Source organism: Grus americana, chromosome 2 (genome assembly GCF_028858705.1).
Source record: "Grus americana isolate bGruAme1 chromosome 2, bGruAme1.mat, whole genome shotgun sequence".
Lineage (NCBI taxonomy): Eukaryota > Metazoa > Chordata > Aves > Gruiformes > Gruidae > Grus > Grus americana.
The window spans coordinates 167,852,618-167,878,255 of NC_072853.1; the positions used below are offsets into that span (position 1 = coordinate 167,852,618).

Consider the following 25,638-nt stretch of genomic DNA (forward strand, 5'->3'; position numbering starts at 1 on the left):
TGCTTCCTCATCAGACACATGCATTTATTCAAAACCCAGCTGGACACGGTCCTGGGCAACCTGCTCCAGCTGACCCTGCTTGTGCAGGGCTTGGACTGGAGAATATCCAGAGGTGCCTCCAACCTCTATGGACAATGCATGGGACAACAGGCCATACCATCAGACCCAGCTTGGGTGCTGTGGGCTTCTGGCGTAGTTTTTCTTTGCAGCTCCCCACCCAGCCACCATATCAGCATGAGTTAGGAGTTATGAATTATTATCAGCTCTGCTAGGTGCAGGTGTCTGCCAGAAATTGGTCCTGGTTTGAAGGAATTGCTGCAGGTTGCAGCGCTTTCAACCCAAAGTAGACAATGTCTGTGTTGAGGTTTGTTGCCAGGACAGCAGATCCCAAGCTATTTGGGAGGGACAGAGGACAGATATTGTACTGTTGGGCTGGTCTGCAAAGACAGGGACGTGCTGGGAGGCAGGAGGTGAAGATGCAATGGAGCAAATTCCCCACATCCATCCCAAAACACCCTGATGTCTCCAGAAGGACCAACTCACACCTGCAGACCCACATGGGTCACCACTTTCCCTATTTCAAAAAGCAGGGTATGAAGAGCATCCCTATCCAGAGAAGCTCAACGATGAGGTTCCTCCTCTTGTCCCTGGTGGTGTGGATGGAGCATCAGCTCCGTATCTGGAGTAATCACCCAAGAGGCACTGAGTAAATGTTAATCCTTTGATTTCCCCGGAGCTGAAAGGATTATCTCGCTGTGTTACTTATTTACCATTCTCCCCTGACCTTTCTGATCTGCTTTGCTTAAAAAAATTGTCAATTCTGGTCCCACTGTCCGCTTTTCAAACGACCTCAAGCCAAATTACCTCTCCATGCTTGGGGCTCTCCCATGTCTTGTCCTACTCTTCCAGCCCAGCTCTCAGAGGAGCTCCCCTCATCCAGGGAAACCAGGGCAAAGCAAACCAGGGCTGTTTCTCCAAATGTTTCTGCCATGGCAGCATCCTGAGGATACAGGCACGGAGCGAGCACAGAGCACTGCACTGCCCAAGGGGACTTCAGGTGGTCCCTGGGACACCTGCAGTGCAAAATAAAAACCCATGCTTAAGTTAAAACTGATTCTGGGCCATGAAAAGCACAGTTTGGGATTATAGAGGGGCTAGAGCATAAATACAGGCTTGGAGAACAACTTTCACATGGGAGAAGGGGTTGGAAGGGACCTCTGGAGATCATCTCATCCAACGCCCTACTAGAGCAGGATCACCCAGAGCAGGTTGCACAGGATCACATCCAGGTGGGTTTGGAATCTCTCCAGAGAAGGAGACTCCACAACCTCTCTGGGCAGCCTGTCCCAGTGCTCGGTCACCCTCAGAGGGAAGAAGTTTTTCCTCATGTTAAGATGGAACTTCCCGTGGTCCAGTTTGTGCCCGTTGCCCCTTGTCCTGTCGCTGGGCACCACTGGGAAGAGTCTGGCCCCTTCCTCTTGACACCCACCCTTTAGGTAGTGATAAGTGTTGATGAGATCCCCTCTCAGCCTTCTCTTCTCCAGGCTAACCAGCCCCAGCTCTCGCAGCCTTTCCTCACACCAGAGATGCTCCAGGCCCCTCATCATCCTCGCAGCCCTCCGCTGGACTCTCCCCAGTAGTTCCCTGTCTGTCTGGAACTGGGGAGCCCAGACCTGGACACACAACTCCAGATGTGGCCTCAGCAGGGCAGAGCAGGGGGGTGGGGAGGAGAACCTCCCTGGGACCTGCTGGCCACGCTCTTCTCCATGCACCCCAGGACACCGTTGGCCTTCTTGGCCACGAGGGCACACTGCTGCTCATGGAGAGCTTGGTGTCCACCAGGACTGCCAGGTCCTTCTCCGCAGCGCTGCTTCCCAGCAGGTCACCCCCACCCTGTGCTGGTGCTGGGGTTATTCCTCCCTGGGCGCAGGACCCTACACTTGCCCTTGTTGGACTTCATTGGGTTCCTCTCCACCCAGCTCTCCAGCCTGTCCAGGTCTCGCTGAATGGCAGCGCAGCCTCCGGGTGTGTCGGCCACTCCTCCCAGTTTGGTATCGTCAGCAAACGTGCTGAGGGTGCACTCTGTCCCCTGTCCAGGTCAGGGATGAATAAGTTGAGTAAGACCGGACCCAGCACTGACCCTTGGGGCACAACACTAGCTGGATGGACACCAGTCCCATTCTGGGATCCTTGTACCATGCTGGGATCCCAGTCCCATGCCAGGACATCAGTCCCATGCCAGGACCCACATCTCATGATGGAGCCCCAGTCCTGTACCAGAACAAGCGATGCTTCACCGCACGGCCCCGTTGGAGAGGGAAATGGGCCTGATCCTGCTCTTCCTGCCCACCATCCCACTCCAGGTACATTCCCAGCCCCTCGGGTCCTGCAAGGACAGCTCTGCTCCAGGTGATGCAGCCACTGCCCGTGGGGAAGGGGATGTCCATGCTAAGTTTTGGAGACAGGTCACTATTTACATGTGCACTCCCCACAAGGACCAAAGCAGCAGAGCTTCCCCCAGGGCTGGGAAATGACACTTTTAAGGTTTACAGAAAATAACGTATATTTTAGAAAGAGGGAGAAGAACCTGTCTCCTCAGCAAAGGAAGTAAGACTCAGGACATGTATTTTCCAGCCAGAAGAGACCGCGGTTGGGTCACTGCCTCCGAGCCAGCAGCACGGCCGCAGGGATGCTCCCAAGTGTCACGAGGATGGGAAGCTCCAGCGGCAGGTCCCAGCTCCCACGTGCAGGTTTGGGGTCTGCAGACCCCCATCATCCAGCTGGGAACCGACCTCTCCCCCTTCCCAGCTGGGTCTCCAAGCCCACGGGTCTGGGGCTGATCCTGGCTTAGTTTCAGGCTGGAATAAAAGCGGAAAGCACATAGGAAAGGGAAAAAAGGACGTTTCATTTTGGCTTGTCCTAAAAGAAAATGTTTTGATTTTTCATTTCCAAATGACATTTTCACAGAGAGCTGAAAGAGAGAAAACAACCCCTTTGATAACATTTCCCTGCACCAGAAAAGCAGGTTTAAATTGTTTTCATTTTTTTAGGGGAGGTGAAACACTACGGCAAACGAGCTCAAAAACGGTCAGCCCAGGTAGCTCTGCCGCAGGGACTTAGGAGAAGGAAGCTTCTGCTGCCAGGTGCAGGTTTGCTCTGGGAAGGGCTGTGCTTGCAACCCAAGGCAGTTTAAAGGCAATTTCTGTGTCTTTAATAACACATAAAGGAGGGAAAACTCTCTTCTGCTTTGCGTGGTTGCATGGGGTCCAGCTGCTGGGACTAGCTGGACGCAGCAGGGTTTTGTGCACGGAGATTTGCTGACATCTACAGGGCGTTTCACGGAGAAGAGGCCGTGGCTCCACACGGGACGCGTGTTCACGCTCCCTAATTCCTTCCCAATGAAGAAATGCACGATAAGGTACGTGACGGCCCAGGTTGTTCATCGCTAACCGCAAATACACCCACGTGGTGGAGCGATACTGAACACTCATCTCGATCATTAGCAGCTCCGCTTTGGTGGCGGAGAAGCCATCGCTGTCATGAGTTGGCAGGTCTTCTCCATTTTTAAGCATCACCACATGCTCTTCCCAGTGCCGAGGATGTCCTCGATCAGCGGATCCACCCTCAGCTCCCATGAGGGATCCACAGAGCAGCACTACCTGACGGCCAAGAGGACCCACAACAAGCAGCACCCACCTTTCCCTGCGGCACTGGTGACAGATCTTGGTTTTCTTGCCCAGAAACAGTCTGACCCAGGACAAGAGGAGTGAGGGCTGCCTCCTGCCTGCAGAAGAATAGGGCAAAACCATAAAAACAACCCAAAAATGACCCCCGGGAAGGTGGCTGGGCTTTCATCCCAGGTGCATTTCCACTAGAGAGCCCGGAGGGAGTCCACCATCACGCACCGACGTTGGAGCCCAGTGCTGGACTACCACCAGCCCAGGTGGGTATGGGTCTCCGCTCACTCCATGGGATGTCTGTCTCCTTGTTGGCCCCACGTACCTGGGAAAGGGCCCCTCCAAGGGATGACAAGCACCAGTCTGAGGAGCAGGGATGGCGGCAAACACCAGCAACAGGCAAGCCAAGGGAGAGGGGAGGCAGCTGGGCATCGATGGAGGGCTTCAAGCAGCTGTTTGTGCACGGAAGCTGGAGGAACAAGAGGACCTTTCACCAGATCTTTGCTCCTAGCCCATCATCTGGAAGCAGGAATGGGGCTCTTGCAGGTGGAAAGCCCCTCAGGTGTCCTCACCGCATGCAACCACGGAGCGGTCAGCAGTAGCAGCAGATCTTGGGCAGAGGGACAAGCGTCCATCAGTTCGTATTTAGCATGGCTGGGACTGATCTCATCCTGCGTGGGGACCTGGTCTAGCTGGTGACAATCTGAGATGGCAGCTCCAGCCACCAGTGTGCCACCAATGCACGAGGGCAGAAATGTCACCCCCCTCCAAGGCAGGCTGCTGCCGCGTGAAGGACCCCTCCCTCCCCCAGCAGCTCTTTTCAACAGGCTTTTAAAAGCAGCAGGATGCGTGCATTAACAGGAACAGCTATTTTTATCACATGTGAACTCTTCTGTAAATACCGCTGTCAAAGCCATACGCACCAGATGTTTTACCTCAGGACAAAACCACTTTTGAATCAAACACAGAAGATTCAGGAGCCCATACGATCAAGGCCTGGCCAAGGCACCCATCCTGCAAGATCTCCAAGAGCCACAGCAAAGGTTCCCAGGGAAGATGCACGGTCAGCTCTGCAGCATCCCACCCGCTCGCTTCTTCCAGCGGCACGGGGTTGGCATCACCCCAGGTTGCCCCATCCATGGCACAGCTCCAGCCCAGGAGTTGTGCTTGACCTGCTGTAGCTACAGCTGGGCCACCTCAAACGTACGTGACCCCGTCCCGGGGAAGTGAAGGGGACAGGGACCAGCAAACAATGGTCTGAAGTCCCCACAGACAAAAGGGAGATGAAGCAAGCTGCCTCCACCCCGCCCTCTGCAGAACAAGCGAAAACTTCTTCCACTGCGGGACAGTTTTATTATGAAAAGATTTGTTAACAACAAACTTTGTCAATTATAAAACACATAGAGGAGTGGTACACGCTGCACAGCCTGGAGGGTCAGGAAACTTCAGGGAACAGAACAAACCCCGCGTTAACCTCAGCTGGACGCAGAGCAGCCACCAGGTCCCGAGCCACACGGCTCGTTCCAGCAGAGTTATTCTGCACATGCTGGGTCTGACCGTGGATGTTCCCAAATACTCACAGCCAGCTCTCCAGAGCAAGAGACCTCGTCATTCCCCGCGTGGCAGTTAAACCAACTTTTCTGCAGAAAGAAGCACCTCGAAAAAGGCATCTCTGCGCAGGAACACCCTGGGAAATGGTGGTGCCTCTTTAAGGGCTGCTCTTGGCTCTGTGGGCATCTTCTTGCTCACTCATCAAGTGAGAGGAGAGTTAGCCTGAATTTACCTTCTCTGCCACTAGCCTTTTTGCCCACACCTTCCTTGCTCCAAGTCCTGGCAGCTTAGGTTCAAGCTAACTTAGGTGTCTGTCCTGCTCCCATCAAGTCCTCCATGGTCCCAAAAAGCTATCTGTGAAGTGTTTCTCAACAGAGGAACAGCCATAGTCCAAGGGAGAACAGCGTCTGCCCCTCTCCTTCAGGCACGGTAGGATTCACGGGCTTCCGGCAAAGCGTTGGTGAGCAGCGTGTTCCAACAAGGTGCCTCTACCCGAGAGTGATGGGATGGGCATTGCTGGCAGAGGCAGATTCACAGAGCCCATGCCCGAGGCCACCAGATGGACCTCCTCAGTCGGAGTCACTTCCCTCCTGCTTTGCTGACCCGACAGCGGATGCCAGCTCCTCCTCCTGCCCTTTCAACCGCTCTCCTGCAAGCGAGAAACAGCAGTGGCTTAGAGATGAACCCACACGGCAGAGGACCTGGACTGCAGCCCCCAAGCCCACAAACCATCCCTCCCTGCCGCGCAAGCCAAGCGTGCGTGCTGCCTCGGGGAAGCTGCTTGGGACCAACAGCTTCACAGACCCACCAGTCCCTCCCTGGCTCAACAGCAAGGCACCAAGCTCCCAGTAAGGATCATGTCATCCCCCTGGAACAACTGGTGACCCCATACGGCATCCCTGCAGCACCATAACGCACGTATCATAACGCACGTATCAATTCAGCGATGGCTCTCTGCGTCCTCTTCTCCAGCTTCTCCAGTTTCTTGGCTACATCTCGCTTCAGATCCCTGGGGAGGACAGTGACAATGTCAGAACAAATCCTCGCTCCAGGCAGACGCGAATGCAGGGGCCACGTTCCACCTTTCCCAGTGGAAGAGAACCTCCTCCTCTCTCCTGTGAGCACCACGGAGCAGGCCGTGTGTCTGCCACCAAGGCAGCTCATGGGCAAACCAACCCAATGTCCAGAGCATCCCTTGACTCTGAGGCCACCATGGTGACAAGCACCCCAAAGGGATCAGTGGAGTCCCTCGGCATAAGCAGGAAAAGGGAAGACGGCCCCGTGCCTTGTGTCTTCCTCAACAGTAGGGCTGGGTTTCCCATTTCTAGCACTTTTAACCCAACCTGGACAACCCCAACACCCCTTTCCCAGGAGCGGGGCTCTGCAGGCACTCACCAGTCTGGCTTCCTGGGAGCCAGGTTGGTCAGGTCCTAGGGAGGAAGAGGAGACACCCAGTAAGAGCTGAAGGCAAGGTTCAAGCCTGGACGCCGATAGATTCACTCTGCACAGAGCAGCTCTAAATGTACGTACCACCTCGTCGATGATGGGCTCCGGCTTGGCAGCCTCCAGCTGGTCCTTCACCTTGTCTTCCACTAGATGGGGGAACAGGACCAGCATCAGCGCAGGGACACCAAGGGGACAAGGAACAGGGAAACCCAACAGAGCTCTGGGCTGGGTTCACAAAAGCTTTTATAAAAGCTCATTTGAAGGTCTTTGCCTTAAGAGCGCAGCACACACGAGTGAGTACATATGGGTACACACGTTCCCTCACCACCCAATGCCTTTCGGAGACTCCTAAAAATCATCTGAAAACGATGCAAACCCAACCTCCAGCAACGGCAGCAACATGTCTGCTGGGTTCACGTCCCCTTTTCATCAGACCTGCAGGGATCAGCTGCTCCGCAGGTGTTTAAACTGGAATTTGACTCACCGTGACTCATTTACAAGGCCACCGCCTGAGACATCTCGGAGAAGTCAAGCTCCGGCCCAGACCTTACGTAAAAGTCTGCAGATACAGGGGGTGACGGCAAAGCACGCGTGGAAAACAGCCCTCCATCCCTCAACTCAGGGGTTTGTGCAAGGAGGGGGTGCGGGCACCAGGGAGCACATCCCTGAGGGGTGAATCCTGCTCCAGCAAAGGCACATTTAATATTAATCCACTCCGACTCCCAGCTCCTCTGTCCTGCTCCCTCTCCAGCCCCTGCACGAAGTGCCCGAGAACAGACAGGCCGGTTACTCCAGACACGGGAACGGCAGCCGATGGGCACCGCAGCTCCAAAGAAGGGCTGGCAGAGAGCGCGAGTTTTACTGGAAATGGTCAAAACTGCTGCTCCCAATTCCAAACCACACACCGGGGAAGAGGCAGGGGAAGTTTTAAACTTTTACAAAAGGATAAAGAAAGCGCTGCATCAGCATTCCTACCTATCGTGCTCCCAAAGGCGGCCTTTTTATTTAGGGCATTTTTAAAGAAATCTATTCCAGGAGGACTCAATATTTCAAGATCAAGGGAAATTCTACCCTTCGACTCTCTCTCAAGAGCTGTGCAGAGGTTCAGTGCTGGGAAATAGCAGACTGAACGCCCTGGACTCATGACTAATATTTGTTTAAAGGTAATTCAAACAAAAAACAGCCTGAATCTCCTTGAGAATCCTCCAGCGAGAGCTCGGCTCCTCTGAGTATCAACCCTTTGGTCTGGGGCTGGACTCGGCGTGCTCAGACACACACACCCCCCCACTTGTGCAATGCAGGGTGTGCAGTCCCCACGGGCGAGAGAGGATGATGAAGCAACGGGGGCCGCAAGCATCACGCTCGCCCAGCAGCAGTGGGAAAGCTCCGGCGCTCCCACCACGGCTGCTCAGACACGCCAGCACCCTCCAGGGCTGCAGACACTCGTCTCCTAGGACCTACCACCCTCACAGCTACCAGAATACATCCCGGTGTCTCTTCCACCTTGGGTTGGAGCGAACAGGAACACAGGGGTTTCCAAACCACCTGAGTTTTGGAAAGGAAAGGTATAACCCACCCACTTTGCAGCATGCTGGCTGGATGCAGGGTCCCGTGCGGTTTCATTAGTCCTCGCGACCAACAAATGCTGCCTCGTTCTCTCTGGGAATGTCGCCGGGGAGGGAGGCTTGCCAGTGGGAGGGGATAGGATGTGCTGTTAGACAGAGGCTCGTTACAGGGAAGCCCTGCAAAGGGCTCTGCGTGATCTGCCTTGCCTGCAAGCCTCCAGAACAGAGCAAAGCAGCGGGGTCCTCACCACAGGCACCAGCACCACCGCTGGCAATGCATTTGCTTTCGTGCTCCCTCGTTTCGCCTCCCTCGCTCCCGCTTGCACCCACCTGAGGCCGGCTTGGCCTGGGGCACCTTCCTCTTCTTCAGCTCCTCATCTTCGGGCTCGTAGTTTCGCAGTTTGAGCTCCCTGGGGAGGAAGAGGAAGAGCAGAGAACAGTGAGACACGTCCATACCACCCCGAACTGTGGGCTCTCGCTACTGAGGGGCACATCGGCATCAGTGGCTGCAGGCAGGGGCCGGCGGCAACCCACACAAGTCAGAAAAGACAGGGTCAACCAGGAGTTTGGCATGATAAAGGCCCAAGCTGCCTTGCAAAGCTCTGAACTTCAGCCCAGCTCCCTTTTAGGTCTCAACCCAGTGACAGATTCATGATAGAAACACCAGAGAAGATCCACAATCAGGGGAAAAAAATGATCCCAGGAGGGTACATGGGAAGGACGGGGCGGGGAAAAAGAGTATTTAGGGTATAAGGTGGTTACCCAGTCACCAGATGCTTCTGGAAGTGCTACAAACAGGGGTGCAGTTCAGCCACGTGGTGCAATAAGGGGAGCAAATTCAGGTTTCTGAGCAAATGGGTGGTGGAGCTGGCAGTGACAGGGATATCCAAACAACACCCAGAAGTTCACCCCTCCTTCCACCATCCTCCAGGAGAGCTCAGAAGTCAGCCGTCAGCCCTCTCCCCAGCACACACACCTCCCTGGTATTCGGATGCTCTTTCTCCCCCTTTTCAAGGCTGTTCTTTTTACACCTCTCCCAAATAATTTGGGCCTCAAACAGACAACCGTTAGACAACCTCAGTCACGTGCATCCCCAGGTTGAGTCCTCACCGAGGTCAAACCCTGCAAGCTTCAAGCAGAAGCATTTCTAAAACCAGAGCACTGAAAATCAAGCTCACAGGACCCCATCCCACCTCCGGCTGCTTAGACGTGCGTACAACGTGCTTCACAGGCTGCTGGATCTATATACCAGTACACTAGCCCACAGGGCAAATTAAGTAGATTAAACTCATTTAACACTGTTGATGGGTTTAATCAGTTTAAATAGAAACTGAGGTACTTGCTGCCCAGCAATGCTCCTGCCCCAGCTGTCAGCAAAGCCTTCGGCAGCGACGAGGGTGGCCATGCCGCTGCAGAGGAGGACGCGGAGAGCCCCGATGCAAGCACAGGAGAGGGCACTTTTATCAGGCAGGAAAATAAACAGTTGAATAGTCCCATTTTTCCTCCTAGCAGATAGCTGACATCCAGGCCACTTCCCTGCTAGACTGATGGAGATGCAAGTGAGACATAACCCATCCCAAGGGTTGGCAGTCAAAACAAAGAGAGGAAAAAGTGAAGAAGCTACAGCCCAGGAGAGGTGAGAAGAGGAAGGTCAGCAGTCAGATGGCCACGCTTATCTGGGAAGCACAAATAACCCCAACCTTGGAGGTCCCTGGAGCACAGCAGGAAGGTCTTACCCTTCCTACGCCACACATCCCCTTACATGAAACAGGAACAACTTCCCAGCGCTGGGAGAAGGGATGCTTAAAAGAAACACAGGAGAGATTAGCACGTAGCTGCAATACCTCCCCCAGGCCAAGAGCACCTTCACCCCATGAAGACAAGCTGCTGTGCACGGTTTTACGTGTATTTTTCTGCACGCATACCCTGGGAGAAGAGATTTATTAAATTAACCTGTACTGATCACCCTCAAGCCCCAACCAGAAAGGCAGTTCTTTTCAGGAAGGCTGATCTTGGAGGATCAGGTGATTATCTTTTCATAGAAGGAGATGCTGTCTCCAGGCACAGAGGAATCACCGTTATTCCGTTATTTTACAGATAATCTTTGCTCAGCAGGGTTTTGTTGCTAACCTGGGAGGCTGAGGGAGGAAGAGGAGCAGCTAATTTACCCAGGATGTAATAGGACATCAGGCTGCGATGTCTAACATCCGGCCACAGGTTGGCTCACGCACACTGGAGAGGATTTATCTGACAAAGTGGCCGACAAGAGAATGCAAATTTTCAATATCTCCCCGACTTTCTGGTCTCCTTAGCTCACATGTAGAAGGATTTACTTGCAGCTGAAAGGGAACCAAACACAGACTCCTTAGGGTCAGATCACCTCAAACAAGAGAGCTACAAGCTAAGCAAGCTGTTTCTTTCAGTCCAACAAGATGTTACCATTACACCTTGAAAAGCAATATTTTAAAATCATCGTTTTGCACGTGCGACGGGAGCTGCAGCTCCTCGGCCACAGTCAAACCAGCAGAGAGGATCCCACGTTTGAAGGGGCACATGCTCTGGAGGTCTGGTTCCTGCTACAAGAAGGGCGTCCAGCCCTTCATTACATTGCTGCAGGGCTTCGGCACCACTTGGGAATACGCAAGGAAGAGGGAATGGAGTTTAAACCCGCTCCCCGACACTCTTCCAACCCAGAAAGCCCCATCTCAGCTTGCAAACAAAAGCCTTGGCAGTCCAGCACTGCTCGTGGTAGCTGGAGGTTTATCCACAAGATTTTAAAAAAAAAAATAAAACCACGAGGCGCAGCTTGGCAGGTTCTGCCGCAGATGGGACGAGTGGCGGCACGGGTCTGGCAGAAGGGGAAGCAGCTGATGCGCGGGGGTGAAGAGGAGAAGCGCTGCGAGATGACGATCCCCCCGTGTCCAGCACCAGTGCTTTCAGATCCTTATTAAACCCATGCACAACTGCAAGCGCCAGGAGAAAACAAACAAAAATTGATTCCTTTAATTAACTATGCAAGGCAAGAGCAGCTCTCGCACCTGCCTCCAGTAATTCTTGGTGCCCAGCGCTCCCCGTAGCCTCCTCCTCAGGGGGCTCAGGGATTTCCCCACGCTGAAGCCCCAGCAGTGCCAGGCTCGCCAGGAGCAGACAATTTGTCTCCCCCTTCTTCTGTGCAGAAGTACGTCCGTAAAGACAGAGAGACGAGGAGCAGGGCAATGCTACCCCAAATAACTCGAAGGCAGGCAAGGGTTAAAAATGTATATATTTAGAAGTTGCTGCTCTTCCACAGAGGTGGGTTAAATAAAGTTCAGGTGCCAGCAGTTCCTCTAGCGCTGCGTTCCAGAAAGACAGCCCGGTGTGCCTGACAAGTGATGAATTATCCAAGTTCCCACGAAAACAAAAAAACCCCAAACCAACCCCAGAGCTAACAACAAGCTCCACGGCAGAATGGGCACGGCAGAATGGGCACGTAGGAGCCAGGTTAGGGAGTGCAGCTCCCGAGCATGGAGGGAACGTCACGGTGATGCACCAGCACTAACGTGAGCGCTTAACGCTTCTCGGGAAGGATGGAGCACCCGGACTGGAGTTGGGTTTGAACCATATGGCTTTAGGATGCACAGTCATCAACAGATTTTATCAGCATCTCCTTCTAAGTGATGGATGCGCCCCACCCAGAAGATCTCCTGCTCCTTGAGCACCTCGTGCAGTGTTTCCCAGCCCGTTTCAGTCCAAATGAGCCAAGATCGCTAGGGATGGAGGTGGCTATAGTCTCACAGCCAGCAGTGGGTGTGGATCTCTGCTGGAAGCTCCTAGGGCTGCACAAGGATTTGGGTAGCTGTAGTAATTACAGGGGGGAGCAACGGACACAGCCTCCCAGCATCTCCTAAAAGCTTGCCAGACGCGGCAGGTTCCCCGTTTTGAGTCAGGAATGCCTCAAATCCACTTTCCACTCGGGCCCAGAGCTCCTATTTGGGGACAAAGAAGAGATATCAGCTTTTCTTGGAAGCAGGTGGGTTGGAAACAGCACGGCATGCAGGGTATGCGCAGAATGCAAAGAGCTATCTCGAGGCAAAACACAGGACACTCAAAGCTGCCTGTGAGGTTGTGTTTTCCTTTAGTCCTCCAGCCCCAAGGGCTTTATGGAGCAAACACCATTTCTTCAATTGATGAATAGATCTTTCTAAGCCTTCTGATGAAGCACCCGCTTGCTGATGTCCTTGCGTCAGGAGCACAGGGAATGGGTTCGCGAAGAAACCCCATAACAGTGATTTCTTCAGATGTCACAGCATCCCCGCTCCCGTAGTTACTATCACAAAACAGTCACTTGGAGCTGCTAGACTGTTTCAAGGGCACATTCCCATTTTTACCTCTCTGAGGACAAAGCTAAGGGCTGAAGCAAGCTGGCTGGGACATCTCAATATGGTTTTCTTAGTGCTTCTGGAGATGAAAGAGGCAAGCAGACCTCAGCAGGACAGATGCTAGCAGAAGGCAGGAGTCCAGCGGTGTTTGCAGAGCCTGCTTGCTCTGCCCAGGATCAGAGGAGGGTGTCCTCCACAGCTCTTCACCTCTTGGTCCTTCAAGCTTTTCACATCGCTCTGCTTAAACATCTCTTGTGCTCCTCAGCATCAGCTCTAGGTACCTGACAAAGCTAGAAAAAACAAAAAAGATGCTTCCTCCACTGCATCATCAAAACAAAGCGGTTTCAAACACCCAGATCCCAGACAACTGTTTTTGAAGTGCCGTGGTAGAGCCTTTCCATTCTTTAGAAGCAGTTTAGGGAAGTCCTGGGTGTTCTGAACCTTATCTCACCCATTTCAGGCAATTTGTTTTCCAAAACCCTGGAGAAATACCATCTGGTTTGAGAATTTGCTGCTCTTTGACCTTCCCAAGCTCCTCCAAAGCCCTCATTTTCAGAGCCTTCCATTTTTACGACAGTTACTCCAACTTGCCTGAAACCAAATGTCCTGAGCAACCATTTCCACATTGCCCTTTAAAGAGGAACCAGCATAGGAATTTACTTTTATTTCTCTGCATCTCCAAAATTCACTTACTCCTGGGAAGTCACACTCAAACACGTAAAGAGATTACTGCTACAGAAGAGATGAGAGAGGTCTCAAATCCTTGAGGGAGTGGTGGTTTGGTGGACCCTCTGCTTCACCATGTGCTCCATGAGGGCAAGAAGGTTTGAAGGAGCAGGGCCAAGGTAGCCAGACAACAGAGAACAGCAGAGGAGGAGACTTCTGCAGCAATCCAGGAGATCCAGGGCCCAAGTTGGAGAGGGCCCACACTGGGCTCTGGCCGAGATAACCTGCAAGGAGCGGGGACACTGGGGTACCTGCGGGGCCGCGTGGTGAGGGTGTCCCCTGGGGCAGCACTCAGATGCTCTTCAGTGGCAGCACACACTTCTCCTCAAAGGGCCTCTTCCGTTTTCTGTTTCCAATTGCAAACCACAGAGCAGAAGTCATTTTCAAGCTTTTTCTACAGCTCCCCTCAATTTTTTGCCAGGGAAAATTCACTTTATAGTGATTTTACCCAACTGACAAGCTTACGCTCTTTCCTACCTTCTGCAGACCCCACGGAAAGCACCAGATTAAGAGCATTTGGGCAAAGATTTCAGGCTTGGACTCTTGTACTCTCTTTGCTCCCCTCGGTCAATCCCCACCGACCCGCTGCACTTCTCTGCAAAGTCACCTGGCACATACAGGGTGCTGCGTGATCACCCATGGGTGCTGAGGGAACGCTACAGTACCGTCACCCTCCCGGGACACTGTGAGACTTGCTATACAACAATCTTGACACAGATTTAATTTCACAACCCCCTTTTTTATTTGCACTTTGCTCTCCTACCCAGCCTGTCCCCTTGCAGACAGCTTTGACATCTGGGTGCTGCACCTCCTGCTGCACCTTCCCAGAGGCTTCCCTACACCTGGGCTGGCTTGAAACCAAGGTCCATGCATCTCCAGGTCATTGCACGCAGTGATCTGTCCACCAACCAAGATACACACCAAGATGATCTGTGTCTGCTCCAACTTAGAAACCAAGAAATGACTTTCACGTCCCAAACGCACACCACCAAGGCTCTCCTCACACCTTCTCCTGCAGTAGGATACAGACTTCTCTAGAGGTTCGGAGATGTTGTTCGATCAGGAGGACAAAGTTGTTGCCATTGTTCCTGGATTCCTCGCCCAAAGCGGAAAAGGAGCAAGCGACAAGCAGAGGCAGAGACCCATCGGCACCCACCCTCTGAGGAGCAATCTCTTTTCGCTGTGAGAGGGCTGCTCCTGCTCAAATAGCTGAGCGTGTCCGAGCACATCCTCCTCCTCCCCGAGCACCGCTGCCAAAAGGCACTCGAGGAATGCCAAAAAACCAAATGCCTCTATTAACACCGCGAGCCCCCAAAACTTGCCGAGGCAGCTGGTTTCTCAGGACATGCTTCTTGTGGGAGCACGGACGGGGAGACACGTATCCCCGGGTGTTGCAGGAAGAGGGCTGCAACAGAAGCTCTTCAAATGCAGCATGTGCCACAAGGTTGTCCGGCCTCCCACGCTGCTTTACCAGGCTGCTGAGCGCTTTCCAGGTAGCCACGTGCAACTTCAACATCAGTAAATACAACCGGGACAAAACCCACACTCAGTCTGCATCAGCTGGCTGATGTGCAAACCCTCACCCTGCCTGCAGCACTCAGTTACGCTCCTCCGCATGCTGGTGCAAAAGCATGCATTGTCCATGCTCTCACGGGGTTTCTCCAGCTTCTTCAGCTGGCGGTGAGTCAGAAATGATCCTCCACCCTCAACGCTCAAGCCAAAAAGAGGCCCTGAAGGTACCTTGGTTGCACCTGGATGACCACAGAACCTCAGTATCTCCCTAGCTGGCCTCAAAACAGTACCAAGCACAACTCTGCTGCAGCTCTGCACTTCAATAACCACGTTCAGATTCACTGTCTCAGCACAGAGTCAGCACAAGGTCTGTGAGCAAAAAGATGCTCCAGGTAAGCTCAGGGTTACGTACAGCCTTGCCCCAGCGCCACACCAAGAGTTCTCCCACAGGCAGGTTAGATGGAGGTCTAAGCACCCAAAAATCAACACCCAAAATGCTGTGGTTTGGTTTCAGCCAGGATGCATTCCCAGCAATGACTACTCAAAACGAGTAGACTGCTGGGAAGATGCTGGGAACTCATAGCCAAGGGTTGGGTAGGAGGGACCAGGGTTTCACCTTTGGCTGCTCACCCTTGTAATCCTGCTGCTGGGGCTCTCACCTGCCCAAAGCAAAGCCGGGATCACCAGGCACCCACTGAACCCATCAACAGCCTTAGTTAGGAGGGTGCACCCAGGCTTCAGACCAGGTGAAGCTCCATGGGGTCTTCCCTGTGAAAGTAGATCATCTCCCAGATATGTCCTCCTGAGTGAGATTGGCACAGCTCTAACCGGAGGGCAGGTCCATAGCGTCTTCACAGCTCTGGAGGGGGGAAGAGTTCCGCAGCACATCCTGCTAGATACTGGCACCAAAATGGACAAGCATCCTTAGGAGGGACCTGGGATCTTCCCAGCTCCTAAATCTCACCCTGCTGGTTGCCAGCCAGGGGGATTCAGCCATTTAAACTCCTGTTCTCCCTCCTCCAGTGCCCAGCAGAAGCTGCCTCCCCAACAGAGGGGACACGCGCTTGGTCCCTGGAGATGTGGGGCGGTGATGGAGCCTGATGGAGCCTGACTCATTGCACAGCGTCCATCAGGACAAGCCACCAGCAGCAACAGGTTGAGCTGTCCACGCAGATGTCGATCAAACACGCCACATGTACTCAGCTCAGCCTACACATAAATACTACTCTCTCCCATATATGATTGTAATTCTTTTTATTTTCTTTTTTTTTTAATTCTTCCTTAAGGTCTCCACGCTCCAGGATGTAAGGAAGCACGTCCACACAGCAGTTATCCTTGCTACTGCCTTGGCCGTCCTGCCAAGCTAAACCCAACACTGGGCAGACTCACTGCTGTATTTTTATCTCTTTTTTTTGTGCAGAGATTAAAAAAATAAAAAGCGGTTTTGACCTGCCCCGTGACATTCTTCCCACGGCGAGGGGAGAGATCACATTTCCCAACCCCTGCCTCCCCCAGCTCCTCCCAGAAATTCATCTCTGCAAGCGGCACAGTGTGGAGCTGTAATTTTAAAGGATGACTAAGTGTCGAAACACCAGCAGCTGATTAACAGCAGCTCAGTGAAGCTTAATTTCTAGCTAAATTGAAGCTTTTTTTTTTTTCCCCTCCCTCTCCAAGCCCTACCTTGGCTTTTTATTTACACTTTTAACATCCCTGACAAGCTCCTCTTGCAGAACTGCAGCCCAACTTCAAAGCTCAACGCCTCTCTGCTCCCTGCGGGGCGGCAATGCCGGTCTCCAGCCAGCCGTGGCTTTACGCAGCGCTCGCCTCGCAGACCCCCGAGCCCCAAACCGAGTGCTTTTCCCCCCAGGAACCAGGCGGAAGGGCCAAAGTCCACCCACACCCTGTTCCTCGCCAAGGCAGATCGCAGGCTGCACCCAGGCGGGAGGTGTTTCCTGGTCAGTGGGCTAAGCATAACTGGGTTAAAAAAAAAAAAATAAAAAAAATAATAATAACCCGAGCTCTTTGCAATTACAGATATAAACTCCCCTGAGAGCTCAGATCAGAGATAGGCTGAGCTGAAATTGCTGCGAGTGTATCAGGGTTTTCGCAGAGGGCTTCGTCAGCACTTGTTCCTGCCGTGGTAGCTTGCAGTGTGAAAGATAAAAACAAGGAAGAAAAAAAAAATAAAAGGGGGGGATGGGGAGATTTGAGTCATTTAGCAAAAAAACAGGAAGCTGCCAAAAAGCATGTCGTCACATAGGCAGCAAGAAAATATTGGTAAAGCCAGCGCACGGCGGTTCTGTCCCTCCTATAAAGGATGGTCTCGCTGGCGCAGAAGGTGCAGCTGCAGGGATGGAGGAGGAAGCAGCCCGCAGCGAAAGCCCAGGGTGCTGCCCGGTTTTCAGGGTGGTCAGTCCACCTAAATCCTGCCTACAGGCCCCAGCATTATTTATTGAACCACTACATTTCCCCTCCCCTTGTCGTGCTCTTGATGATTTTTTTCAGCTTGAGAAAGCAGCTCAGCTATCGAGACGCTTCTTTGGGGCGAGGGAGCGGTTTGCAGGGAAGGCAAATTTCAGTTTCCAGGACCTCTCGTTTCCCAAATTCAGGGTAAACATCAGTGGATTATCTCTGCTTACCTTTTGCCACCAGCCAACAGAGCATTAGTGCACAGCAGTTCCCTTTTTCGAAGGGCTGAGAAAGTTCAGCTACGCTATTGGGTAATTAAAATCTAAAGACAAGAATCGAGTTATCAGCTCAGCAGCCTTGTAGATCTTGTTAAAAACACACATCTAATTCCGGCGACAGAAAAAGGACATTCAGCAAGTAAAGCAAAAGCTAAGATGCATCTCAGCCAAATTTGTGATTCAAACGTTTCCCGCAGAGCAGATCTTGCTCCAATTTGCCTTGCAAAGTTCCGTTTGCATCCCGACAGAACATGCTGTGGTTGCACAGGCGGACAAAGAGCTACAGATTCCTGAAGGAAAATCGATCTGGAAAGCAAACTTTTTGCCCCAAAAGCTGCCTCCCCAAAGGCATCACCTCCCATGTATTTCAGAAGCCCTGTGCCCACACCTGCGGGGAGTTTCACGCATCAGTACAAAGCTGGCTGGAGATGGGAGTTCCTGCTCAACACCTTTCTTCTCTAGATAAAACCTCGGTGAAGTTTCAAGGGCATCACCCACAGGCAGGGGAAAGCTTTTTGCCGAACGTGCCACAAGATGAGAGCTCACGAACGAGCACTCGCGGAAAAAGCGATTTCCAACTCGACAGCAGTGACGTCAAAGACTTGGTATGAAACCACATCACCTCTGATACGCTCCTGGCTGATCAGCAGGGGTTAAAATCCCCAGCCCAGAAGTCAGTTGAGTAGAAAAAGAGATTTTTTTCTTTTTTTTTTTCCAGAGACTTAGCAGACCAATTCAGAACTGCAGTTTGGGAGCAGGAGTGCATCGCTGCTAGCCCAACGCTGTCAGCTCATCACGTGGTAAAGACAGCCCAGGCCCGATGCTCCTCATCAGCGGGCCACCGCACGCTGCATCACCTCGCCACGCAGCGTATCGAGTGGCAAGGCTGGAAAGCAAGAGCTATTTATTCATTATTCATCATCACTTCCAAGATCTCTAGCTCCTGTTTCAGCTTCAGCCCGGACCTCGTGCCTCTTCCAGCACGAAACCCAACCACGGCACCTACAAACTTCAGCCTTGGTTGGTCATGGTTCTCAAGAAGGGATGCGTTTTCTGCCAGAAGCTATTCCCAAGAAGCAGCAAGGATTCTGCTCTACTTTCTCAGCAGAGCTCATGTGCTCATCTGCAGCAGCATCTCTGATGCACACCTCCCACAGAGGAGGTTTCTAGCTGGTAAAGAGATGAGAAAAGGTCACGTCCCGCATCTTCAAACCAAATTTCACCCCTCCGCGTCGTCTCCAAAAGAGACCTGACGGTGTTTTTACCAGCAGGAAACCAACTGCACAGTCAGCTGGTCCTGCCAGGAGTGACACCCTGCCTCGGTTAGTTTTGTGCTCACATTTTCCAGTGACAAGAGAGAACAGCAGTGGGCCACAGTTAAACAGCCACGTGTACCCAGCGGGCCTCCGTTCATGGAAATAAAAATGCCACACGTGCAGAGGACAAAGATGCAGCAATGGCTGTTGAATTCAAGGGAGCCTAAATGCTCCCGACACCTCTGATGGCACCACTTTCCCCTCGCTACCCCCAGAAACGCTGCAAGTCAACCCCAGGCTTTTCCTCTTTATTCCCCCATCTCCGATCATTTACACCATGAGATCAAATTTGCACTACAAAAAAAAAAAATTAAAAAAAATTGCATGTTAGAAGCCAAGGAAAGATCCTAATTAGCAAACACAAGAGCAGCACCTGAACAATACATACGAGAGAGACAAGTGGGAATAAATAAATAATTACTTGTGCTTGACGGTCCCCTCTTCGTCATCTTCTCCAAGCTGCTTGTTCTCACGTTCGCCGCTGTCCTTATTCTGAAAGAAGAAGTTGATCTGTCAGGCATTGGCCTCTCTGGAAACGCCTGAGAACAAACAGCAGCCCAGAAACCTTCCCGGAGGGCACAGGGCAAACAGCAAGGCGCAGTTTGAAATTACTTTTAAATTACGACACCTTTAAATTAAGCCTGTTTTCCTTTTTCTCCCTTTAGCATTCTGCTTGTACAGATAGCACGATAAGAACGGGCAAGGAAAATTTAATTTCCCTCTCGGGGGAGATCACACTGCTCAGCGCCGATATCCCCCTTATTACTGGTAACTGCATCAATTCAGAGCGCAAACAGCACGTTGCAACCAATAACGGAGCTCAGAAACCTCATCCTGCGTTTGAATTACCACCTCGCGTTAAACAGCGGAGCCAAAAGGAGATCAGGACACCGAGCAAAACAGAGAAGGGCCAGCAGCCAAGTACACCTTCCCTGTGGCGTTGTGGCAGGGACCTGAAGTTAAATCCCATGCTCCCAGATCCAGAAGAAAGGATGGATATCATTACGTTGGTTGAAGGGAAATACAGGCAGACAGAAGAGATAATAAAAGTTGAGGAAGCGAGCGAGCCCAGGCAGCAGATCACCTGCAAAAGTCCAGGCAGCGCACGTCTGCAGGCTTCGCACAGGTCCCTTTGCCTTCTCCCAAGTCATCATTTTTGACATTTTAACAGGTTGCAAAACAAGACGGCTGGAATCAAACAGCAATCAGCAGAACAAACGGTCTAATTTCAGCTCCAGAACCACCGTGCAGTAGCATAAATCAAATTTCTCTCTAACAGGGTGTTACAGTATTGGAAAGAGGCTCATTCTGCATCATCCAGACACTGGCACTAACAGTTTATTAGTCGAGTTACCAATTATATTTATTATCCAGACAGGCAGAGATATCGAACGTTAACAATAATGAGCTGGAAAGGGTTTTGTTTGGTTCTCACACTGATTAATTTAATTCAATCACTGAGCAAAGTATGCTCCGTGCCCCTTTTTTAGCAGAGTATATTGTTATAGCAAACGCAATGAATGAACAACTTCCCTGGAAGCAGTTGCTTTTCTGATTGAACTCCCCCGTCATCCTCCAAACAAAAAGCAAAATGCGGCAGCTCTAGCAAACAGCAGATTAAGTCTTTATTTCCTTGAGCGTGGCCAGTTCCTGGAGGAGTATTACCCAAGTTACCCGGTAATAAATACACAGCGTTCGTAATATTGGCTACGATTCACGTTGACACAAAGGCAAGGGAGCTTATATTCACCTCCGCCTTTCAACAGGAACAGCTCAGAGACTAGAGAGACTATTATCAAGAGCTGTCCTTTCATCGCACCGCAAAGGTTACCGGTCCTTTTCGCTCAGTTGAAAGAGATGAAGCTCTCCTGGTCAGTCTGTTTAAAGTCTTTTTCCAATCCTGAAATAAGTTCACATCTCTCTTTGGAAAACTGCAAGCAAAAATTGGTTATAACCAGAACATGACCAACATCACTTTCAGATCAGAAATTACTTTGATTAGTTACTTGCTCTGTTAAAAGCTTCTCTGAAGAGTTCAGACAGCTAACAACCAACTTCAGGATACCAAAATTATTTACCAGCTAAACTAAACTTAGGACTAAACTTAGGACTAAGCTCTGAAAGGACCAGAAAGGTTTCCCTAATGAACTGCTTACTTATCACACACATCTTGACCATACGAACTTTAAAACTCTGTTCTGCAACCTGGGTTAAAAATTAGATTATGTGCAAACAGGGAGACGAGCCAGGAAATGGCTCAGTTCTGGTTCAGGCTCATCAGCGACTGGAGTTGTTCAGGTTCAGCTCCTGATCAAAGGGCAAGAAAAACGGTCCTGTCTTTTTAGAAAGAAAAAGAATAATAATTCCCAAAACCAATATTTAGTTCAGTTTTAACTCCCTGTTTGCAATTTTAAGTCCATAGTAACCTTGTGATACTTGCACAGACATTTCTTGCTCAGTACAGACCACAAGCTCGGCAGGATAAGAGCACAGGCAGCCTGCTGTAACTTTCTGGTGCGAGCTCAGTGCTAGGTAATATTTAGACACCCTTCAGCCCACATTATTTAAAGTTGTGGGAAGTACCTTCCTGCACTCTTAAGTCCTGTCTCATTCCTTTCATCTCTTCATACTTTCAGCGCACGCGCGCGGAACCTGCATTCCCCTCATTCTTGCTAGAATTCTATCTAGGAGGGTTATAAGCAGGTTCAAAAATCCCAAAGAAATATTTGGCAAAAATATTCACATCAAGCCGTGGCTGTTCTTCCCACCGCAAGCCTGCACTCTTCACAGAGCTGAAAATCTTTCTTTTCCCCGTATGCCGAAATAATTTGATATTGAAACCTCACCGCTCTTGTAGAGCTTGCCCAAAATCCCCAATTCCAATTTATTCCCCATTACCACCTGGATATTTTCTAAAGTCTTGGTGATATTCCTACAAAAATCGAGCACACTACCAGCAAATGCAACTTCATGCAACAAGTCCTGCAGTGCTTTCAACCAGGGATTTTTTTTTTTTTTCTCTGCTACAGCTCTCCTCGCAGGACCTTCTTAAACGGTGCGGAACAGGCGCGCTGCCTTTCGGCAACGTGGGAACGGGTGCGGGAATCTCCCCGGGGATGTCCTGAGCTGGAAAGAACGAGATACGGTCCCTCGTGTACTTGAGCAGAAGGGAACACAGGATAATGAGGACTGCAGCACAGTTCGAGGAGACGGCGTAACTGCATGTAACCATCTCCAGCCTGCTCATCACCGACACGAATGCCCTCTAAATTATACTCCCTGCCGTCATCTGCGGCTAATCAGGATCCACCAGACAGATCAGCGTGCGAGCGGAACGCAAACGAAGTCTGAAATGGATGCCTGAAGTCAGGCTTCCCCCACACACACACACACACACACACACCCAGCAAGAGAAATTAATGCTGGTTCCCTGTTTGCAAAATGGTCTGTAAACAAGATTTAGGCTTCGTTAGCAGAGTGACGAAAACCCCCAGCCACAAGGCAGAGGTGACAAATGGTGTCAAGCCCATAAACTTCCAGCGGCGTCGGGAACACTCGCAGCTCTGCAAAGAAGCAGCTCGGCACCGACTCTACCCAAAAAAAACCCCCCCAAAAAACCCCCAAAAAACCCCAGAAAGGGGTTTCTGAAGCAATATTTGATGGATGCAGCAGAGGAGGATGGCTGCTCCTCTTGCGATTGCTTTTTGCTTGCCTTTCAAGCCAGGCTGCGGTGCCTTTCCCCTCACACACACTCCCCACCCGCAGCTTACCCACGGGGGCTTCCTGTGCTGCCTTCGAGCGCTTGAACTCACACGAAGTCAAAAAAAGCAAAGTTCTAAGGTGACAGAGGCTTACTCTAGATGCTGCGCAGAGGGAGCCGTCGCGAGTTTCTAAATATACATATAAACTGCTGCTGATTCAAAGCGTTTCTCGACGGTTTTGCACTGGAGCAGGCAGCAAGCGGCGTGCACGGCTAGCAGCACCCAGCAAGGCTTTACAGAAGATCCCTCCTCTGTTTTCCACGCTTCCTCACCCAAAATGCTGGGGTTTTCTGCTATATAAGAAAGCTGAACTTTTAATTACTTCAGCAGAAAGAGGCAATTAAACATCTGCAGCTTTACAGACTGACTGTGCACAACGGCAGCAGGACATGAAAAGGAAAGGACTGATTCAGCGCTTGATCTGTTAGATCCGCTAACAAATTTAATTTATTCCCCATTACCACCATAATATTTTCTAAAGTCATGGTGATATTCCTACCAAAAAAAATTCTGTTAGATCCCGTCAGAGATCACTCCTCCTCCACGAACACCAGAGATGCACCCCACTGCATGGCAATGCCCATGCAGCTTCGGCCAGCGACAGAAAATCTTTACCATAGCAAGCTTTCCCCGCGTCCCCTGCACTCTCCAGGCAGTTTCTCGGAGCATACCCTGAAATTATATTCAAAACAAACCCGTTTCACTTGAGTCTGAAATAATACAAGCAAATTCTTCAGGAAATACCTATCAGAAATCCCTGGGGGATCACCAAAGAGCTGGGGCAGAAACGCTGCAGGACACGACCGTCCTCGCGCGCAGGCAGAGCATCGTCTGCGGAGGGACCGTGTGCGCCGGCGGCCGGAGCAGCTCACGCTTCATCCATCAGCGCCATAAACGAAGCAAGCTAAGATACAAAACCTTCTCATTCACATCACCTCGCCTGAGCGTAGCTGAGAGCCCGTGGTACTCAGAGAGCCATTAATAACTAGAGGGAAAGGGGGGCAAGAACGTTCCCTTGATACCCTGCTGAGTGGAGAAGTGGATGACTAACTGCCCTTGCAGAGAAGAAATGGGGGGTTGCAACCAACATCTCCTTCCTCCCGCGCACAACCAGCTGCGGAGAGAACGGCTGCACGAACGCGGAGGAGTTTCCCTCTCCAGCCACTCCTGCAGGTGCACAACCTGAAACCACACGCAAAATAGGGAGCCTGCGGGGAGGATGCTGCGCCTCCCCGGGAGCAAAGGGTTGCAGAAAGGCAGATCCCATTACCATCATCATTTATTGATACGGAGACGGCCTCTCAAACATCCAACTTACCTTACAGCTCCATCTTTTACCACCTCCCCATCTCTCTCCTCTTTCTTCTCTGCCCATACTGGATTTATCTGATCCCTCAGGACACAGCAGCGATGTCTTGGAGTTCTCCACTTTGCTCCTAATTTTTCTCTTAAGATCTGCCCCTTCATCATCCTCTTCAAGTATTTCTATTCAACGGTTGTGTCACAACTTTCATTTCTTAACTCAGGAAAAGAAGCATTCCTCCCCAAAACAGCATTTGCCCTAATTACTGGTTCGCCCTCCAAGCATTTTAATGTGCTTCCCTTTGCTCGCCGGCGGTCGCTCCCCACAGGTTTGCAGCAGCAATTCAACTCTCACTACTTTTTGGTTCAACTTCATTTTCCCACATTTCCAACCTTAACGCCACAAAGGGAGCCGAAAAGAACCATTCTGCCGTTCCACTCTTGCTCTAGTGATTCCTCTTTCCAAGGCACCCCATGGTGAGGTGCTTATTATTAGTTGTAAGTCATAAGATTGGAGACACACACAAGTCTACAAGACTCTTCACCAACTGCCCGCAAACAAAGTCATTCCCATCCTTCAGTCCTGGGAAGGAGACACTCCAAAGATAAACTCCCAACATTAAAAAGCTTGCTCGCTTGCAGTCTCCTACCTATTTTAATTCGCAGACGTTACAACTGGCAACCCTTGGCTCGTGGCTACCAACACGAAGACGACTGCTCCGTGAACTCCCACTCTTCACAAAGAGGTCTGAGATGAAGAGTCTAATCCACAGCCTGTTCGAGGCGTAAATCCAAGAAGATTTGCATCAGGTTGTTCAAAGAAGGGTGTCAGCTGCCTCTTTGCAACACCCGCAAGGCCCAGAGCAAGCTTTACGTGGGATCACTAATTGCTTGTGCTCCTCGCTGAACATATACAGGGAAGTGGATGATGACAGCAAGGTTCAGAACCTGCCTGCTGCAAACCCGGGATGGAAACCACGTTATTCGGTCAGCATTAATTGCATTAGTTTGCTCTCCTCCTAGCCAGCACCAGGACAAAGAGGAAAATATATTTGACAGTTCAACATTCAGATGGACAGCGGATTCAGCAAAAATACTTTGTGAGCATAGCTGAGCATTCACACGCAGCAGGAGGGCTGTGAAGAGGAAGGCTTCTGGGTCATTAGTAGGGTGATGAGTCCATCTCCTGTCACCACTCACAACCCGCAGTCCTGCCAGGCAGAAGCTTGATTTGTCTGCTGAAGAACAACTGGATTTTATTGAGCTCCCATTGCAAAATATCGCATTCCTCCAGCATTTTGGGGAAAGCACCAGATTTCATGTTCTACCACTTCCCAGGCTTCAGGCAGGTCGTTTCACAAAGCAGGAGGTAAGCCTTTACAATCAACAGAGAGGAATGCGGTCGCAGAAGGCATTTCTATCATCTCCTCTCCAGGAGTACAGCCAAACTTTGCATATGAAATTACAAAACATGAGACTTATTTTACCTGCAGTAAAGCAAACTCTCCTACTCATCAGGCGCTCCTCTGCGAGTGGAGCCGGTCTTGGCCACCTGCAAGAAGCATCTGCTCTGGGGAACACAACATTTTGAGGAATATGAAACTTTCCCCTGGGCTTCAGCACATCATCATGATTTTTTTCTCTCTGGTAGGAGCCTGCCGAGCTATTTGGTGCCTTCCCAAGAGGGAAGCAGCTCACTTTGCATCGCATTCAAAGATTTAAGGCCAAAAGAGATGT

General features: G+C 51.2%; 1 protein-coding gene across 1 annotated transcript in view; it reads right to left on the reverse strand.

Moving 5' to 3' along the window:
* Positions 1 to 4,990: 4,990 nt before the first annotated feature.
* CCDC12 (coiled-coil domain containing 12) overlaps positions 4,991 to 25,638 on the reverse strand; it is a 40,246-nt gene continuing 19,598 nt past the window's right edge. Inside the window, exons 2-7 of the mRNA XM_054816816.1 lie at positions 19,260 to 19,330; positions 8,570 to 8,649; positions 6,759 to 6,820; positions 6,624 to 6,658; positions 6,161 to 6,237; positions 4,991 to 5,877 (exon numbers count right to left, since the gene is read on the reverse strand). Of these exons, the coding sequence (XP_054672791.1) occupies positions 5,798 to 5,877; positions 6,161 to 6,237; positions 6,624 to 6,658; positions 6,759 to 6,820; positions 8,570 to 8,649; positions 19,260 to 19,330 (405 nt within the window). The 3' untranslated portion in view covers positions 4,991 to 5,797. The remainder of the gene's footprint in view (positions 5,878 to 6,160; positions 6,238 to 6,623; positions 6,659 to 6,758; positions 6,821 to 8,569; positions 8,650 to 19,259; positions 19,331 to 25,638) is intronic.